The following is a 20,625-nucleotide window of genomic DNA, read 5'->3' on the forward strand; positions in this document are numbered from 1 at the left end:
TAGTACCTGACATCTTTCATGGATCAGGTTTTACTAGTACCTACATACTCTTCTGACTTGGAAATTTTTTCAGTTATTTCTATGACCTAATTAATTAACTTAATCATGGAGGATACATACTGCTTGATATCTATATGATACAACAGCCTTGGATTGGCCAGATATAGCCATAACTGTTAATGATGCCTTATGAACACATTTTCTCCATGAAAACATTTTATCTTTTCCTCCCACTTCTTGCAAAATTGAACAGAAGAGAATTGAAGAGATGAGTAATACCTCTCTAACTTTTCTGATGAACTATGGATTCCTTCTTTCATTCTGAAAGTCCATGACATTGGGCAAATCCAATACATTAAGGTGTTCAGTTCTCCTTATGCGACTGACTTATTTCCAAAGTTTGTCCTGGTGCTGAGTTGCTTCAGTCGTGTCCAACTCTTTGCATCCGACTCTTTGGACTGTAGCCCGCCAGACTCCTTGGGCCCTGGGATTCTCCAGGCAAAAATACTGGAGTGGGTTGCCATGCCCTCCTGCAGGGGATCTTCCCCACCCAGGGATCGAATCTGAGCCTCTTACATCTCCTGCATTGGTAGGCGGGTTCTTTACCACTAGCACCACCTGGTACGATTGATCAAATCAGGAATTTTTACCATTCTTCAAGGTTTTGTTGAAGCTTTGTAGGCATAACTTCAGTCCATTTTTCTAATATTTAATGAGGAGGCATACAATGAATATATATGTTACATATGTTCTTATATATGTTCATATATATACATATGAATATATGTTACGTATGACCCTGTTCCTCTTTCTCCTCAGCCACCTGACCCACGATCTCCCCGCTACCCACTTGGATTACCATACACAGCTCTAAGCAGTTCTCTGGTGCCAGCTTTTTCTTGTTGCAATCCACATGATCAGATGACTCTTCTAGGAACAGATTCTTTCATCAGGTAATGCCTTTCCTCCAAAACTTCATTTTCCTTAGGATCAAGCTCCAATCCTCATCATGGCATTAAAGTCCCTCTGTAATTTGTTGTTACCTTACTTATCCAATTTTGATCATTGTGATTTTATAAAAGAAATCTCCCTTCCTGGTTGTGCCAGTCCCACAAGTGAACTGTGAATGAGATGCACCCGTTGCCTATTTCCACCCTCTGGTGTTTCCTTGTGCCATGTCCTGAGGGTACATTGTCTTTTTCTTTTTCTCCTTATGACTTCTATTTATTCTAGAACGAGGTTCTCCTTTTTCCTATTATAATCAAGACTCTATATTTTATAGCACCATGTACTTTATACTGTGTGTCAACATAAAAAATTATTTCTTTTCACTGTTAATTCTCCCCACAGCAGCCTTTTAACAATTTTGATCTTTTAACAATTTTGAACAGTTTTGTTATTTTTATGTTGACACCTCGTATTTCTTCCTAGACTTTTACTCAGCTTGAGCACTCATCTTAATACAAATGGCTCCTATTAACTTATGGGTTATTAAAATCCAAATCCATCTTCAAGAGGGAAATATTTTTCTAATAGTGATATTATTTATGATATATACACTAACCCATATACAAATTGGTATAAAAGATTGAGATTATTCAAACAAACGTGATGTTTAGGCCCAGATGATGTTTATAATCAGGGATTTTAAAGAAAGATCTATCCAATTGTGGCACCATTGGGGTAAGTGTACAGCTTTTCAAAGTAAATACTTTGAGTAGGAAAACATCTTTTCGGATCTATTAATTCTAATGTGTTGGTTAAAAATCAGTATCACTTTATTATCTTCACCACTGATATTATAACTTCAGATAGACACAGTTTTTTAATGACTTTTGGATTCTTTAAAAAGTATCCAGTGTATATAAAGCATATTTTGCACTTTTATTGAAAACTAACATCCTAATTCATATGGCAATATTGTAATATAAGGAGAAAAATGTAAAACACAGACCAATGTGAATACCCCAAACCAAGACTCAACTGTTCTTTTCAAGTTTTAGTTGAAATTTGAAATGACTTATTTTCAATAATAGGTGGTGTTTCCCAGGATTCTTGTTTGTTTAGTTGAAATGCTTTGGCTCTATGACATATCTCTGCTATCAATTTTAAAAAATAATATAAAACATTAAGATTCAAATAGTACTTTGGTAATTGACAGGAACTATATCTGCTATCAAATCTGCTGTATTTATCAAAATTAACATTCTAAGAGATTATGAAAAAGAAGCATCTGTAAACTTACTTTTTGAAAATATATAGAAGTATCAACTTGCTTTTTACTTTTCTACTTATTTTCAACTCTTTAAATGTTATTCAATTACTTTAAAATATATGTATTTTTAAATTTTACTCAATGATTGCAGAGTTTATAAATTTTATAGAAGGGATTTTTAGTATTTACAATGACATTTATCTTAATGAGAAGCAAAATGTAAACAATTAAAAATTCTAGAGAAATATTAAGGTGATCAGGGCTCATTGAGTCCCTTAATCCGAAGTTATTAGCAGATAGCTGCTCCAGAATCCCACTTCACACACACACACACAGACACAGAGCAATACAATTATTTAAACCTGAGTTCAGCCTTAGAAAAACAAAAGTAAAACTGAATTAACTTGAAACAATTATAAGATAAATAAATTCATCATTTAGGGATGAATCACCTATGTTTCAGGGAAAGAAACATTTCTTCATCATATAGTGTATTTAAGGCAATAACACACTATATGACAAGAATTTATACAAGAATTCATAACTAACAAAGCACTGCATATACATTGAGTCCACAGTAGGGTTACAATTTGGGAAGGTAAAGTATTAACTTCAGGTTATTGATCAGTAAGCAGGCTGAGAGAAACTAAGTGAAGGTCACCAAGCTAGAAGTAGCAAAGCTGGGACTTGAACTTCATATCATCATACCCTGTGTCAGGTACTCTCGACACCAGTCCATTTTCATTCTTGTAATATTGGACATGGTGACATTATGGACAAATATGATAGATCATGATATAGAAGAATGATAATAATCAAAACTCAGATTTTTCAATTTGTGTATGCTATCAAATGAGATACATCATGTGAGAAGTTTTTATAAATTAAATTGAAATATTCCAAGAGAGCTGAAAATCAAAGAAAGTGTAAATTCTTAAAAAAAAAAAAAAACTCTTGCAAGTTTTTGTGTTTTCTTTTTTTAATATTAAGCATTCTTATAGAAAGCATGCTTAGAGTCATTTGATCAAATAAATATTCTACTTTTATTTTCCCAAACAAAGAATAAACTATAGCCTTTGGCATAGGTTATTTCAATAGGAAATAAAGATTAAAGCAGGCAAGCCCCAGGAGATGTTTTAAGCTGTTTCCATTTTAATGAAAACATGACTTTGTTTTCTTCCTGTTCTATCTTTGGGGGCAGTTCAAGGTTTAAATTAACCTAGGTTCTTGTGTACTTGTCTCTGAAGATGAAGTGAGCAGTAGATAGTTGTGGAAATGAGAGATTAATAACTTTTGTTGAACAGAATCAAAGAGAATACCACATAATCATTATAATAGCCATTCTACTCCTGGATTCAGGAATCAAATCAGCAGAAGAGATGACTAATCTTGTTTTCTTGTGAAAATGAAGAGCAAGTCAAGGCTCAGAAGGGAGCATTTAATAATATGGAAGAGGAAACAAGACAGGATTTATTCTTCAACTGGGTAGATAAGAAATGAAGACTTGTTTTGTACTAGGGCAAAGATGTTTCCTTAGACGTCTTGCCATGTGGATTTAATTAGCAAAATCTTTGATATGTAGTAGTGATGCAGTTTGTCTGAACTCCTGTCGCTTTGATTCTCTGTGAAGGAATATGACACTTAAGTAATGAAGGGCACCAATTCAGAGCCCTGCCATGTGCATTTCTTTTTTTTACTATTGTAGAAAAGTAGAATCACTTGTGACAAAATACACAAACGGTTAGCTGTAGAATTATAGAGCTGACAGAAACTCTACAAATCATTCAGTGTAATTTATTCAATGTACTGCTTGATATGCCCACTTATAGAATTTGAAACCAATACAGAACATTAGTATTTCAAATAGGGCAGAAGGATGAGAATTATACTTACGAAAATGAAAAGAATGTTTATGGAAAATTTACAGAATAGGTTGGTCTATTTCTGTCAACTACAAAGATTGTTTACGAAAGGAAACTGAAAATAAAATGGCTTATCCTTGCCAGCTTTTCTTGGGAAGTATAGTAATATAGTGACTATTGCCCTTAAAAGGAAAGTAAAGAGTTTCCATTCTTGTTTCTTCGTTAATTTATTAGACACTTATGGGGTAACTCACCAGTTTCTGTTATTATTTTGTTTGTTTCTCAGTAAAATCAAACATTATATCTATTATCATGAGTTCACGGAAACATTGGAAAGATTAATAAGATATTATTTTTCAAGAGCTTGGAACATATTATGGTTCAGCTATTTTGGCAAATAAAGTAGATAAATGAATAAGTTAAGCCTTAGTACTACACTTATTTCTTCTTTTTTAAATCACTAGCAGTTGCCAAGAGTTACCATTTTTTTTCATTTTGTTATCTTCTCAAAAGTCAAATCAGTAGAAGAAATAGCGAATCTTGTTTTCGCATGAAAATGAAGAATAAATGAGTTCACTTTCCATTCTGCCTTATTCTTTTAGATCTTAATATAGTAAACTGAAAATTATGGTACAATTTCTCATGGATATTTACATTGTTTTTCCTTTTCAGGAAAACATCGTATACTAGCTGTCTATTTCTAGCCATGGTACACTGTATTAAACTTTCTAAATAAATAACAATGTCTATTTTAAGCAAAAATTTTAGAATTTCCACAGACTTAAGAGTTGTAGGCAGTCAGAAAAGGGGGCAGGTTTTATTAAATGTCTTCTAGATCAGCAGCCCCCACCTTTTCAGCATCAGGGACTGATTTCGTGGAAGGAACTTTTTTTATGGACCGAAGAGGGGAAGGAATGGTTTCAGGATGATTCAAGAGCATTACATTTTCTGTGCACTTTAAATCTGTTATTATTACATTAGCTCTACCTCAGATCATCAGGCATTAGATCCTGGAGGTTGGGAACCCCTATTCTAGCTCCAGGGTGGCAAGGGAATACATATATTTATTTATACTATAATATTTAGAGAAAAACATATTGATGCATTTCAGTGCTAAATGATATAGTCATTGTTCATACTATTTGATTTCTCAATAGAACATGATCCACAATGATGATGTTATAGATAACATTTTATGGATTTTATTATTGTAATTTTAAAATACTTAATTTCACAAAAATTGTACTTTAATAATATACCTTGGTTGAAATACTTTGAAGTTTATTTGTAACAGAAATTTTCAAATATATTGTTGTAGGATTTATGGAAATAAAATGTTCAGTGCTCCCTCTCCTGGTTTTATCATACTGGTGAACTGACCTCTTGTCCCCAAATTGTGGTGATAGCAGAGAAGACAATTTTGAAAAACCAAATAAGATACTATCATGGAATATTGTTATTTCTGATTTGACTCTTTCAAACCCATTCAAATTGTCCAAGAAACTTATCCACTGGTTAAAGTTTATTACTTCTCCAAATATTATGAGATAGATGAAAATAGAAAATATGTACAATAATGTTGACTTTAAGCCTTTGAAATAGCCTATTTTATTACAATTTATATTATTAAGAGTGAATAGGTAGCTTGTTGGTTTAATTCTTGTTCTGTGTTATTTTCTAGTGATGCTTTCTTGCTGATGGTTTTAGCAGTGCCCTAGGGTCCTGAAAGGTCATTCCAAATAGAACTTTAATTAAAGAACTCAAATATTAGAAAATCTCAAATAGAGAAAAAAGTTTCAAAAGAATTACTTACTATTGTAAAGAAGAATATTAAAAAATTATTGAAATGTCCATACTCAAATTTATATGATTTTTTTACTGAAGTTTTGTTCGCTTTATTTCATCAAAGACTTTAAGCTACCTCTTATATGTAGAACCTGGAAAAAATATTTCCCTTTCCACTTACTATATCTTTCTGGGTTTTAGTATCTTTTAAGAATCTCTGTGGAAACACAAATTTCACATATTGTTACCCTCACAGCAGCATGAAGTACATGATTTTGATAATAAATGTCTAAAATCCAATAGTCTGTAAGGAAACAAAAAGCATTTTTCCTACTGATTAAAATGCTTTTTTTTTCCAGTGACACATCATATATGCTTAAGAATTATAAAACCTCTTAGGAAATTATTTCTATTTTAATTGATTTCTATTCAGCTGATTTTTTAAAATAAACTTATTTTTTCAAAATTATATAAATATCTTACAAAATTGAAGGAGTCTGGGATTTTTACAATTTTGATTTTGGGAAAATTATATCACAAATCAAGATAGAGCAATTATTATAAAATCTACAGCAGGAAATCATACCTTTATCACATATTGTTACATACATTTGCAGTAAAGCGCGCCACGTTTTAGATTTCACATATTCTGAACTTTGCTTTAAATTGGGTCTGTAGGGGCATATCATCATCTTTTTTATATCAATATACATTATCTCACCAACTGATCAGTAGTGAGGGCTTGATATACAACTTTTTAATCTTTTATTCTTCAAAGTTGTTTTCTAATTCCACTTTTAAGGGTAGAGTTCACCAATCCTTTTGCTGAGATTTGATAACTGAAGACTGCTAACTAAATTTAAAGGTATTCTTTTATGATGAAAGGCATTTGAAGGATTTTCTGAGGCAATCCACATTTTCAGAGGATGTTTGTTAGGGGAGTGTACAGGGCAATATATCCAAGTGGGTACTCATAAAGGAAAGAGGAAACGACTGTTGGGAAAATCCTGCTCCAGGTTTTCAGGCAGCCCGTATGATTGACACATGATATCACTGGAGGCGTGTCCTGGAGTGGAGGTGGAGGTGGAGGCGAAGAGCTGAAATTCTGCGGAGCCGGAGTAGAACTGCTCTGTAAGGCACGCAGTGGTTTGCAGAGTGATAGCCGCAGACACAACTCCCAGCCCTGGAAAAGGAACAGCTACAGTTGCTGTAAATGTGCCTGAAAAGCAATTTCCAATCTTTGCTCTAGGTAAGAACTGTTTCCTTCCTTTCCTTCCGTAGACATTTTAAGGAAAGATCAGGTGAGAAATGTTGGCTTTTGCAAGGAACTGATTATTTCTTTGAACTCGCTTTAGATCTAAAATTACTGGTTGCATTTCAAATTACCAGTAGCATTCCCACTGCTAAAACGAATGCTCTTATTTAAAGTAAATGCTATCACTAAAAGAAAAAGCAGGGTCCTTTTCCTCCCCACCCCCACAACCCCCCCACCCCCAGCCGAGCAGTAACAAGTTTCAAGTCTGAAACAGTCGGATATGTGAAAGAAAAACTGGGTGTCTTTTTTTTTTTTTTTTTTTTTTGCCAAAGAGGGACTGGCATTCAGTGTGTGGACCAAATGCATGTTTGTTTAGGCATTGTTGGCGACCGAATCCCCAGAAGCAATTGTTTAAAACCTGAATTTCCCGTCTCTGTGTATTGATTTCCAATGCGCAGAGGCGTCGCTTGAACGTTGTTTGAACTCTTAGGCATTCCAAGGGGCACAAGCACTTCGGCAAAAACGTGCAAGACTGCATGTTACTTTGGTTCGCTGCTGACACGCCGACTGTGCGCCCGCCTGTCAATCACAGGGAGCAGCAACAGCCAGCACATGGCAGCGGGTGCGGGCGGCGGGCGAGCTGGCGAGCGGCCCTCTCCGCTCCACTCTTCGCCGGGGCGGCGGAGCGCGCGGCGAGTCCAAGTGCCTGGAAAGAAAGGGAAATTAACGTGTTCTTATCTCTAATCGTTTGTAGCAGGCGTTTCGGCCGCGGAACAGGAGCGTCGGAGGACTGGGAGTGATCGCTGCCCGGGAGAGGCTGACTGCCAGGACCGGAGTTCCCAGGGACGCCGTGCCCCCACTTGCCCGGCGTGCGGGATCGGGAAAGTGCCTGGACCTGCGCGGGGGCCGAGGGACGACGCCCCGCCTTCTCCCCGGAGGAGAACCCCAAACCTCGCTCCCTTCACCACCGCCCCTTAAAAAGCGGGTAAAAAACAAACTCCCACCCACCCCCACCCGCGGGGAGCGGCGGTCGGGCCTCTCAGGCGTGTACTCCCTGCGCGGCTCCGTGACTCGTCCGTGGACGCCGGTTCGAGCCCCGTCCCGGGCGCCGCGGAGCCTCAAACGTCCGTGACGTGGATTTTCACGCGTCAGGAGGCCGCCACTCCCGCCTTTCCCTCGAGGAGCGACTGGACCCCGAGGAGAACTCTGGTCCGAGCACAGCGGCGGGGCGGCCGGCCAGTCACACACTCCTCTCCCCGCCGCTCCCCAGCTCGCCTTCCGGATAGACCGGGAGAGCCCTCCTGAAGGGAATTTGCCTTTTTTTTTTTTTCCTGGTTCTTGGAAGGGGGCTACAGGAGAGGAGCCCCGGAGGTGGATGTTACTGAGCTGCGCGGCGCACGCGAGCTGTGAGAGGTTTGCGCCTGGCCGCGCCGAATCTCCAGAGGATTGTCCCCCGCAGCCGGAAGGGGGCCGCGGGGAGCGCTCCTGCCCAGCGGCAGAGGCCGCGGGCCGACCGGCCGCAGCTCGGGCCATGCTTCCCCGTCCTCCCCGCCGCGGTTGATGCGGCGAGTGCACGCAGTCGCCCGCACCGGGACCCCGGCCGGGTTGCACTGCTTGGCCGCCCGCCCCCGCTTCGGCCTAGGTGAGTTTCGGGGCGGCCGCCCTCGGGCTGCGGGGGCCGGAGGTGCACGGGCGGGGCGGGCCGGGCGGCAGGTGCGGGCCCTGGGGAGCGGCGTGGGGGCCCGGACCGCGCGAGGGAAGGGAGAGTGGGGCCACCCCCTCTCGCGGCCCGGCGGGCCCGCGGGGCGCTCAGAGCTGGGTAACCCGGAGAGCGACCTTTCGCCTCCGCGCGGGACGGCGAGGCGGGGTCCCCGGTCCTCAGTCGCCTGCAGCGGCGGCGCGGGGACCCGGGGAGTCCTCTCGGGGAAACCTCTCCACGCGAAAGGTGCATTCGGGGAGGCTTGGAGCGGGGGGGGGAGGTCCGAGGAGGACCGCAGAGCTGCTCGGCGGGTGCTCGCGGCTGGCTTTAGGGACCCGAGGATCCCTCAGACGGGGGCCTCCGGAAAGGCGTGTTCGCGCACGAGTGCCAGAGCGGACCCCCGGTTCGCTGGGGAGCCCCTGGACCGAGTCGGTGTGCGCCCGCGCGAGCTGCCACTTTATTCTTGTTGTGAGCGCGGCGGCGCGGCGAAGGGCGGGAGAGGGCACTGCCACTTTAAAAGTGGGGAAGTCCGCCCTCCTGAGGTAATGGTAACCTCAGCCTCCTCCCCTCCTCCTGCCCGAGAGGGAGAGAGAGGAGAGAGAGGGGGAGCGAGAGAGAAGACTTGTTTTCATTCATAACTTTTTCCTTTTCCTTCCTCTCCGTCAACTATTTATTCCCCGCTCGTCTCAGCGCGGATTGCAGAGGGCGCAGCTCCACCGCGGGAACCGGCGATGTGGCGACACCGCTCCGCCGCCTGGGCCCCCGGCTCGCTGCGCCCCGGCTCTTTAGGAATCCGGCTTCTCCTTTAAAGTGTAGACAGATATTTATTTATAACCCTCCCTGCCTTGGGCTTGCTTTTTGGCGCCTGCATTCACTCCGAAGGCTTTTCCTGATTTGTAAGCATCCTTGGTGGCATACGCCAAAAGGCTTTGGAAATCCACGGTGATCCTTAGAATATGATGGGATTGTCCGAAAAGGTATTCGACTTCGATTCGGGGCTTTCTTGGGGGAGAAGAGTCTGCCAAGAGTGTGTGAGCGTGTTTGGGGCTAGATCCAGGGCTGTCACTGCTGGAAAAGGGGCTTTGCTTCAGATCCGAGGTGGCTGACATTCTTTGCTTTTTCTTTTTATCTGGTGGCCTCCTTTACCGGCCAGCAGGAACTTTGTTAACAGCTAGCATTAAAGACTCAGATTAAAGTCGTGCCTTGTGCTTTTTCTACTCTCGTCAGATCCACGTTTTTTTCTTGCGTGTGAAGTCTGACTTACTACTTGTAGATACTCTTTGCTTTAGAAGCACTGGGTTAGAAAGTGCTTTGCGAGGAGGAATGATACTGCAGAGTAACGATGGAATCTTTTTAACAGTCCTTAAGGACTCCAGGACTAAACCCAGCAGGTTGTGAACATGTTTCTCCTTGGGTACAGAGAAGGTAGAAGAAGCTAGAAACTTGAGGCTCCGAGTTGAAAGAATGAACGGGGGGAACGCCAAGAAGTTAACATGTAAGACAGTCCAGGGTCATTCAGTGAAGTTAATAGATGAAATGGACTTCTTTCTGCCTTATTCCCGAAGCTGATGAGATTTGGCTCATGGTAGTGGAGAATAGGCATTTTTTCCTTTGCATTCTTGAACTGGATCAAATCTGTAGATTGTGGGAGGAATTTGTGTGAAAAATATTCTGGTTTACCGTTTATGAGAACAAAAACGTTTTTATGTTTAATAGATGGTTTTATGAAGAATATATTATAAATTAGAAGTAATTTATCATTGGTTTTGAAATAGATTTTTACCTGGATATTGCTATACTTTATTACAAGAAGCACATTGATTCAGAGTTGGCAGTGCTTTTGAAAATCAAGATCTGGCATGTAAATACAAATTTTTAAATTAGAGGAAATACAGATAATTAAAATGGCCAGGATTTCCCCATACTACTTTAAAGGCCAGACACTTATTTGTATGTGAAAGTTATCTTGTTATGTCAGTGATCCTTATTTAAACTTAAAAAAATTCAAATGTGAATGGTCTTAACATTCACAGAACTGTACATTGAGTTTTGTGTGTGTGCTTTAGAGGCTATAAAACACCAAGAACTGTTGTGTTCGTCTGCATTCACTTTTACATCTTGTAGACTAATAGTGAACTAGGTTTAAAATTCTGGTTTCTACTGAAGATGACCTCTTAATTTGAGATTCCATTTCAGTTTGGAGTGTCTTTTTTTTTTTAATGCTTGAAGTATACCTTGACTAATTTCCTGAACACTAATCTAATGCTTATAACAGCAAACAGATAATTAAAGACAACAGCACCATAGCCATTCTTAGTTTGTTGTTGTTGTTTTTTTAATGGATGTTTTCTTTTATGGAAAGTACCCATGAACTGATACGGAGCTTCTTTAGATGAGAGCTGTTTATTAGTGCTTATACTCAGTGTTCCCCACAAGAGCATACTCCATTTTGTTTGTTAGATTCACAAACAGGAAGACATTACTTCTTGATTCTGCTTTTTAAAAGTTGAAAAAACTTCCATTTCTTATGGCATGGGGTCTCTTGCTTACATTCTTCTTCTATGATGTGGTCCTAAGCCTCTCTCTGAATTGGACTCTGTCCAGGACCCCAGCATCATTGTAATCCGCTGATGAGGGAGATCATTACCAGGTGGTTTAGGCAATTTGTGACTTGACAGGATTTCTCGCCTCTTCTTCCCCCACCCCCCCAAATGCTTCTAGTCATTTATTTTCTCTTTTTTTTTTCATCTTTGATTTCCTTTTAGGATTTCAGATGCATGCCAGGTTTCCACTGATTGCCAGAAATCAAGATCACTACACATGGATCCCCAAAATCAGCATGGCAGTGGCAGTTCATTAGTTGTGATCCAGCAGCCTGCATTGGACAACCGTCAGAGGCTAGACTATGAGAGAGAGGTTCAGCCTGCTGCTATTTTGTCCTTAGACCAGATCAAGGCCATCAGAGGCAGCAATGAATACACAGAAGGGCCATCCGTGGTGAAAAGACCTGCTCCTCGAACCGCACCAAGACAAGAAAAGCATGAGAGGACTCACGAAATCATACCAATTAATGTGAATAATAACTATGAGCATAGACCTACCAGCCACCTGGGACATGCAGGACTCTCAAATAACACCAGAGGCCCCATACTGAGCAGATCAACTAGCACTGGAAGCGCAGCCAGTTCTGGGAGCAACAGCAGTGCCTCTTCTGAGCAGGGGCTGTTAGGAAGGTCCCCGCCAGCCAGACCCATCCCTGGTCACAGGTCTGAAAGGGCAATCCGGACCCAGCCCAAGCAGCTGATTGTGGATGACTTAAAGGGCTCCTTGAAAGAGGACCTGACGCAGCACAAGTTCATTTGTGAACAGTGTGGGAAGTGCAAGTGTGGGGAATGCACAGCTCCCAGGACCCTGCCATCCTGCTTGGCCTGTAACCGGCAGTGCCTTTGCTCCGCCGAGAGCATGGTGGAGTATGGAACCTGCATGTGCTTGGTCAAGGGCATCTTCTACCACTGCTCCAATGACGATGAAGGGGATTCCTACTCGGATAATCCTTGCTCCTGTTCACAGTCACAGTGCTGCTCTAGGTACCTGTGTATGGGAGCCATGTCTCTGTTTTTACCTTGCTTACTTTGTTATCCTCCAGCCAAGGGATGCCTGAAGCTGTGCAGGGGGTGTTATGACTGGATCCATCGCCCAGGGTGCAGATGTAAGAACTCCAACACTGTCTATTGTAAGCTGGAGAGCTGCCCCTCCCGGGGTCTGGGTAAACCGTCATGATTTTTGGAGGTGGGTTGGACCTCCTGAACTTCTCTTGCTTTCAAGCTGTGGCTGTTAAAAAAGATGCTGTCAGATACTGGTTTTATTTTCTTTGCAGTTTTCCCCTGTTTCCCACCTTTCTCCCCTTCTTTCCAAGGTTTGACTCATGGATTGTACTCTTCTCTAATGGATGATCTTCGGTAAGAGTGGACTGTGAAATGCATCTGGCTCCCCCTTATGACAAGAGCCTCTGCCATCCACTCAAGAGGGTATTGAGAGCCAGTGGGCTTTTATGTAGCCTTTTTGTTCTGCAAGCAACTTTCCAAAGTTGTACACGTGAACATATCCACACAAGTACACCCAGGCTACAGTGATTTAGAGCTGTTTTTGATTGGGTACTCTGGGAACAGGGAAATTGGTGTTTAAAGAAGCAGCAGTTTAATTGCTTAAATAAGCTATATATTAAATCTGTCTCCAATTAGGGCTATCTTCATAGCATTAGACACTTAGTAGCATGGGAGATCTGTTTTTGTTACAACGTTAAGTTAAAATTCTCCTTTAACCACTGCCCTCTCCTTGCTCCTCAACATTCTATCCCCTCAGTTTTGGTGTATCTTATTTTAGAGATGCCAGGGTTTGTTTGTTTGTTTGTTTGTTTCTGTGTAATTTTAGGTCTGCTTTACAATGTAAGTCTTCACATTGGAGATATATTGGTTGTATCTTGCTCATCCTTATTCAAGCTTTCATATTTGTGAAGGACTCGACTCCCTCCCTTCCGAACTCCTTGCTTTTCACCAAATTACTCTTGTCATTGAGGGCACTTGGATAACTGAAGTTGATATTTATATCTGATCAATCTATAGATGTCACAGAACTATGCTGCCTGAAGTGATCTTGGCTCCTTAATGGTTTTTGGCCACTTGGTTAGTTAACAGCTGGGTAGTTCTAATCTTTTCTGTTTCATTGCCTTAACCACAAATTGTGGTGCTTTTTGTATATTTTATGTATAAATCACAAAGTTGAATTCTGACTATTTTTAAGACAAAAGTCTGTTAAACTTTTTTATTGTAAAGAATATTTATTATGCGAATCTCTATTATTTTATGATATTTATTGCAAAAGACTGTTGAAATGTACTCATGTCTGAATATAACAAAATATCAATACATAACGGAAAATAAGGTGACACGAAGAAAGTACATATGTTAACTATAATGCAGAAAATATATTAATTAATGAAACTGTCTCTTGATTTCTTCATTTATTAGTGTGTACTGTTGTGATTTTTGTCATTTGCTTTGAATCTTCATGCATACCCATTTTCTTTCTTTCCCTTAATATACCAAATCTAGATGTAGGTGAGCTCAAATCTTGAACTAGATGTTTCCTGGAAAATTCATTAATCAAGATTTTGTATTCCAAATTCTGTTTCAACAAATGCCCAAGTGAATCACTTTACAAAGTGAAAAAGGTTTTTTTGTGATTAATATTAACAAGTCCGTCCCTCCTTTGGCTATTTTGTAAGCAAGGGGTTTTGTGTATATCAATTTCTTGGAATGGGACATACCTGTATGTTTTAAATAATGTTTATCAACTCTTGGATTAGTCTGAAATTAATTTTCATCAGCAAAGCTTAAAAAATTAGTTCTGTAACCATTCTAGGAGTCTCTGGCACTGTCATTTTAATAAAACATTATAGAATTTAAGAGTGCATCAAGGGGATAGTTAACATTATCAAACAGATGTTTTAAAAACATTCCAATCCTTTTCATTCCTTTAATAAGTCTTTAATGTGCCCTGATCAAATAACATTGTGTCATGTCTCATGGAATTAGAAATGTGAGGGTGTGAAGCTTTATATTAAAAAAGTACGTGTTTTTAGTTTTTAGCCTGCTGAAGTCAGGACATAGTTAGAATCTTTGGGTCTGATAAAATTTTGTTCACATGAATCCTCAGACTCGATTTCACTAACTCCTCCGTATGCCTAAGTGACGTGTCAAACCTGAATAATCAGCATTTGAGAATAAGATGTTGACATAATTTGAACCCAGGATTTAGGCTGTCAAAACTCTTATCCAGCTTTTTTGTTTGGTTGTTGTCTCTTACATGATTTGACTACTAGTTTTGGATTATTTATCCTTTGTATTCATAGGCTTTGCTTTTGTTTTAATTAAGACATAAGTGATAGAAATTTTTAATGCATTTCCACCAAGCCACCAAACCTATTAGTTGGCATTGTGACATTTGGCTTAATCAAGTATTTTCTCTATGCTCTGAAAGCAGGAACATTTTTTAAAATTTCATAATCTGGTATTTTAAAATGTGAATTTGTTTCCTCTTGTATTCAAGTTAATGTGGTAATATCACTGGTCCCTGAATAGTGAATATTTCATTGAGATTTGGCTCCTTAATGAAGCATATAAATAGACTCCTTCAAAATACTGTGTAAATTTTTTCTGTTATTTAGACCCTTCGTATAATCAGGAATTGGTGTAAGAGCTGTCTGTAGTTAAACTAACCAGACTAAGAAGCTGTGGCTTTTATTGAAAGAAATTTATAACTTTTATGAGAATAAGGTATGTTGTGGAGTTTTAACTTCTGGCTATATGGGGAATACATTAAAATTATAATATTAAGATGGCAGTCTGCTGCTGCTAGGGTTCTATATGCACTCTGGCATAATGTCAGGCCCATATTTGGAAATAGCAATAGGTTAGTAGTTCAGACTTCTAACATGCTTGTCAGATACAAAGAATAAACATTTTGATTCAAAACTTCCTCCTTTGTGATGGTTTAAACCTAGAAGAAAAAAAATATTAGGATGTGTCTTCATCAGTGCTCATGAGTCCAATGTGTTTGAACCAAATACTGATGATCATTTAAAAGTGCTAAGGCTTTGAAAGCATTAGCACAGCTAACATTTCTTATAATACCCCTGCCATTTATTTGATACTGCCAAGTTAAAAATACCACATAGATAGATTAACCTTTCCCTTTTCCTCAATTTTGTCCCTCTTCCTCAACTGCCAAAGCTTGACAGAATGAATATTTTTTAAGTAGTTCCTTTCCAGCATGTTTTCTGAGTGCTGTTTGTTTCATTCAAAGAAGTTTTATTTGGATAATTTAATTGTGAATAAAACCAGTACAAGATTTCTGTAATTGAGTAGCTTCTTGTCAACAGTTTAATAAAATGTAACTCAGCAGGAAAATGGACTATGAAAAAGTAGATATACTTCTTTTTTGTGAAGGCTTGAGGTGAATCCTTAAATTATAATCTGTGATAATTATTACATAGTTTTCAAAACACAAATCGTAGAACATTCCAGTTATTACTAAGAAAAAAAATTAAAAACAGTGGTTTTTAAAGTTAAAGGAAATAAGTTAAAAGCTAATGTTTTTACCCTAAAGTTAATATTGAAATCAATCTCAAGATTCATTTGCAGAAAATTGATTTAATTTTTGAAATTGTCTCCTTTTCCTGAATCTTCCCTTTTTTTGTTGAGTGATATATTTCATGGTAATTTTATGGACTTCCCTGGTGGCTCAGACAGTAAAATGTCTGCCTACAATGCGGGAGACCTGGGTTCAATCCCTGGGTCAGGAAGATCTCCTGGAGAAGGAAATGGCAACCCACTCCAGTATTCTTGCCTGGAAAATCCCATGGATGGAGGAGCCTGGCGGGCTACAGTCCATGGGGTGGCAAAGAGTCGGACACAACTGAGCGACTTCACTTCATGTATAACTCTTTAGCAAAAAGGCACAATCTCATTTCTAAACACTGAAAAATGGAAACAAAGAAGGAATGTCTAGACAGTTCTCATCTTAAACTCTGCCCCACCTCCCACTATATATATACTGCAAGAGAGTTTGGTATCATTTTTTAAACATCTTGAAGACAAAACTTTAAATCCCGCTTTGGCCAGTTGACAATTGGAGAACTGTTTTTTCCATTATTTCCCTCACTAGATAAGATGGCCATGAATTTAACTGACAGATTTTTTATTTTTCTAATATTCCCTCAGATGATTACCAAGCCACTTTGCTGCATGTATTGAACCCTTACCACGTGGATTATTCCATATGCAGAAGAATTCTAGAGCTAGAAATAGATATCAGATACTTTATGTGTCTCAACCATATATGAAAGTATATAGGTCACTAGTTAAAAAGTTAAAAATCAGAAGTCTGTGTCATAGTTCAGACCTACTCTATCAGAAAATATGTCCAGGGGAGGAGCTTGATATTCTTAATTTAAAAAGCTTCTTGGGTGAGTTTATCAGGCAATTTTGTAATTGCTTTTTTAGCTTGATGTCTTCATCTTGAGAATAGAGAAACAAAGGCCTGGCTTAAATGTTCATGATAGCTAGCGTAGCACCAGGACTCCAGATACAGGGTTTTCTTCATTTCTTAGCAGCAAGCCTGGTACCTTTATTGCACGTTAGCGTTTACCATTTGTTTTAACCAGAAAGTGTTTCCTTCATAATTAATATATTTGACCATAATTTAGGAAATGGAATGTTTTTCTGCATATATTATTTACACTTAGCTATCAGGAATAAGTAGCAAATGACTTCATTGCCATGATTATTTTTTATATGTTATTATTAAAGTTAACAACTTCATTTGAAAACTGAGATTGTGTGCTTCCTCTGGCCAGGTTTATATGGTAATAATAGAACAAATTGCTTTTGATCAGTTTGTAAAGGTAATAGTAACCTGACATCTAGATTTAAGAACTTACGTGATGACAGTTAGCATTATTTTAGTTACATCAGAATTACAGTGATTAAAAAGCAGATTAAATGTTCTGTTTTGTACTGATAAAAAGATTGGTTTTAAAGTCAGATAGCTGAATCATACTAGGTATGCCAGTAACTAACAGTAAAACCTAGAGACTGTTTTGAACTGGGCAATTTGGGAAAGCATACTAAAGCTTATCATTCACTAGCAAGTATTTCAAGAGCTTGTTTTGATAAGATAATCATAGAATCATACTTCAAATGATAGAAACTTGGAGGTCATCTATTGGATCTTCTTTAGAATGAGAAAGCCAGGTTCGCAGAGGTTACTTACCTAAAGTCACGATCTCGTTGCCAAACTAAAATAAGCTTTATTTTAAAAACTGCATGCTGCATATGTACCTGTGGTAACAGATTGGAAGAAAGGAGAGGTTGGTTGGGGGAACAAGACGAGTTTAAACCAAAATTCCAGGTTAATTTGTAAGTTATAAAATTGAACAAATTTGTGAAAGCACAATAGTAGTATTATAGTAGTGAATACTAATAGTAGTCCAAGGCAGAGAAGTAAGTGCCTTGAGAAAGGAATCAGACAAAACTAGCTGAGTAAATTTGATGTAAGAAAGTAAGGTGTGTATTTGAGAAAACCAGTTCCTGTTTGGCTAGCAGCAGTTCTCAGCTTCATTTATAAGTAAAATAGCAACAAACGAAACCTGTGCCCTGGGTGGGGCTTTGACTTTTGTTTATCTTACAAGCACTCCAGATGATTCTATGGCACAGCCACGGTTAAGAGGCTCTGAATTAAATTATAGATGCATGTAGAAGAATCACAGGTGATTAAAATGGCAGATATTAAGGTAGGAGGCCAATTAGAAGGGTATTAAGGGTCAGAACTAACTTGGAGGTTAATAGGAATGGAAAGGAGGGATCAATGTGAGACATATATCTAAAGGACTTGGCAGTTATCTGTGGTTTTGAGATAGAGGAAAAAATTGAAAATGATACTGAGGTTTCAGACCAAGGAGAAAAGGCAAATGGTAGTTCTGTGAAAAGAGTTGGGTGGACTTAGTTTAGGAAGTATGTGAGGTAGAAAAGTTATGATTCCTATTGGGATAAACTCTTACAATGCTGGTGAGTTGCCAGAAGCTCACCGAGGAAAAAGTCTAGAATTTTAGAGAAGGGTGATGGCCCATCACCCATATTGGGGTGATAGGGAATCTGTAGCATAGATTCCCAAGAGAAAGAATGAAATTAAAAACAGGCTAGGGCTAAAACCTTAAGGAAAGTGCAAAAGTGAAAGTGAAAGTCACTCAGTCATGTCCGACTCTTTGCGACCCCATGGACTATATAGTCCATGGAATTCTCCAGGCCAGAATACTGGAGTGGGTAGCCTTTCCCTTCTCCAGGGGATCTTCCCAACCCAGGGATCAAACCCAGGCCTCCCACACTGCAGGCAGATTCTTTACCAGCTGAGCCTCGAACCCTGAGGAACATACCTACATTTAGAGGGCAGGTGGGGCACCAATAGAGGGGTGGTCAAAGAAGCACAGGCACCGAGAGACTGAGCTCAACTCTCTGGACTGCTCTTCATCAGTTCCTCTTGACCACGCGTTAGCAGCCAAAGGAGATTTTCAAGATAGGAACTAGTAACAGTCAAAGACTCCCAGCTAAATTTGGTGGGTGGTGTTTAGGTGAAATTGTAATAAGAACCAGGCTGCATGGGTTTAGTGGGTGGTAAGTAAATGCAAGTAACAGCTTTAGACTATTCCAGAAGTCTTGAGATGATAGGAAAGTAACTCAAGGCAAGTAACAAGCTGAGGACAATTTTTAGAATAAGGAAAATCTGTGTCTTTTTGTAGGCCTTCTGGAACAGGGAGGAGGAGCTAGAAGAGGGAGCGCAGAGGGCACTTTAACCTTGGCAAGAATGGTTGTCCCAGAGGAAAGAATAAAAGATGAGAAGGAAGGAAAAGACACAGTGGAACGCCAAGAGGGAGAAGAGGGAAGTTGAAGAAGCACACCAAGTGGGGGATGGTCTTCTCTTGAAAGTTAAGATGCTTAAGAGACTGAAATTGGTTCTTGAGAGTGGTCTGGAATGGCTAGAGGAGGAGAGGCTAACTTGTGGTCAGTAGGGACTGATGAAAGAAAGAGCAGCGCAGGGAGCTCAGCTCACACTGAACCTGGAACTTTGGGGGAGCCACTAAGCATATTATTCAGAGCTGGTTAGAGGGTCATTTAAGGCAGAGAATAAGAGACCCTTAAGAAATGGTGAAATTGAAAGAGGTCAGGAATCATAGGGTAGCAGTCTGAATATTTGCCGAAATAACTGGCCAGAAGAATTGGTTGAAGCTTCCAATGAGGATGAGATACAGACTTACAGAGAGTATGGAAATAGCAAAGGAGGACAGCTGAGAACAGAATTTTCAAGTCAAGACCTTAGAAGGTGGTCTCGATACCACCTTCAAGGGTCTTGATACCATACCGTCAAATGCTGAGGGTATCTGGAGTTTCTCTGTGCTCAAGGGTAGCTGAGGTAGAAAAGAGATTTTTCTGAGTAAAGGATGAAGAGGAGAAAACTGAGGCCAGTGTGTTAGAAGAGTTGTTAATCTAGGTATTAAAATGCCAGAGGTGGAGAGGAAATTTTCGAAGCTTGTGTTTATGTTTGGAAAGGATGTTTTTGAACACTTTAACTTGTTTTTAGGCTAAAAAGGATTAGGATTATAAATTAAGTAATTAAGATCTGATAAAATATAAGATTTCTTAAAAAGGAATGAGCTAGAGCAGTAGAATTTATTTTCAAATGGGCCGTGCTCCATTTATAGCATAAATGGTCTGTTAACAAAATCTGTTATTGAATAAAGGAAACATTTCTTCATGAAAATTGATTGACCAGTCAATTCAGGCAAAATAATACACAGAGCCAAAAGGCCTTCTGCTTTCCACATTCCCTTCTTTAAGCTTCTGCACACTTCAGGGGCACTTCAGAAGGCAAAGGGAATGGGTCCAAGACCTTAGTCCTGTCTGTTTCCCAGAGTTTGCATGTTGCAGATTTGCGATAGAAGCCGTGAGTGAATTTGATTCCTTAATAGAAATATATTTTATTCTTCTGGGCCACCCAGAATCTGCCTTCTATTCCAAATGCAGAGAGGCCTACCTTTGTAAAGAAAACTGATGATGTTAGAGGTATTTACAGACTATGTGGAGTTCTACTTTGTGGTTTATAAACCTGCTTTTGGAATTACCTGTAATTTCCTTTTTGTATCTGCCTTTGTCCATTTTTGGCTATTGCTCTTTAATAGTTACCAGGAACAGAATCC

The 20,625-nt window shown here is 39.6% G+C and overlaps 2 protein-coding genes and 1 long non-coding RNA gene across 4 annotated transcripts; 1 reads left to right on the forward strand and 2 right to left on the reverse strand.

Moving 5' to 3' along the window:
* Positions 1–7,692: 7,692 nt before the first annotated feature.
* On the reverse strand, positions 7,693–8,650 carry LOC123465036. The gene is made up of 2 exons (XM_045163160.1): positions 8,126–8,650; positions 7,693–7,823 (listed from the first exon to the last, which is right to left on the reverse strand). The coding sequence occupies exons 1-2, from the start codon at positions 8,648–8,650 to the stop codon at positions 7,704–7,706; spliced, it is 645 nt and encodes a 214-aa protein (XP_045019095.1). The 3' UTR covers positions 7,693–7,703.
* Positions 8,627–13,816, forward strand: SPRY1 (sprouty RTK signaling antagonist 1). 2 transcript variants are annotated; one of them, XM_025268032.2, is made up of 2 exons: positions 8,627–8,759; positions 11,582–13,816. In XM_025268032.2, the coding sequence occupies exon 2, from the start codon at positions 11,637–11,639 to the stop codon at positions 12,594–12,596; it is 960 nt and encodes a 319-aa protein (XP_025123817.1). In that variant the 5' UTR covers positions 8,627–8,759; positions 11,582–11,636; the 3' UTR covers positions 12,597–13,816. The 2 variants fall into 2 exon arrangements, with proteins under 2 accessions (XP_025123817.1, XP_006078996.1); XM_006078934.4 differs by lacking the exon at positions 8,627–8,759 and adding an exon at positions 9,659–9,793.
* Positions 13,817–15,245: 1,429 nt separating this feature from the next.
* LOC123329963 lies at positions 15,246–18,944 on the reverse strand. Its single transcript, XR_006545605.1, has 3 exons — positions 18,808–18,944; positions 17,649–17,716; positions 15,246–15,374 (listed from the first exon to the last, which is right to left on the reverse strand). It is a non-coding gene; the product is annotated as an uncharacterized LOC123329963 (long non-coding RNA).
* Positions 18,945–20,625: the final 1,681 nt, after the last annotated feature.

Source organism: Bubalus bubalis, chromosome 17, assembly GCF_019923935.1.
Source record: "Bubalus bubalis isolate 160015118507 breed Murrah chromosome 17, NDDB_SH_1, whole genome shotgun sequence".
NCBI lineage: Eukaryota > Metazoa > Chordata > Mammalia > Artiodactyla > Bovidae > Bubalus > Bubalus bubalis.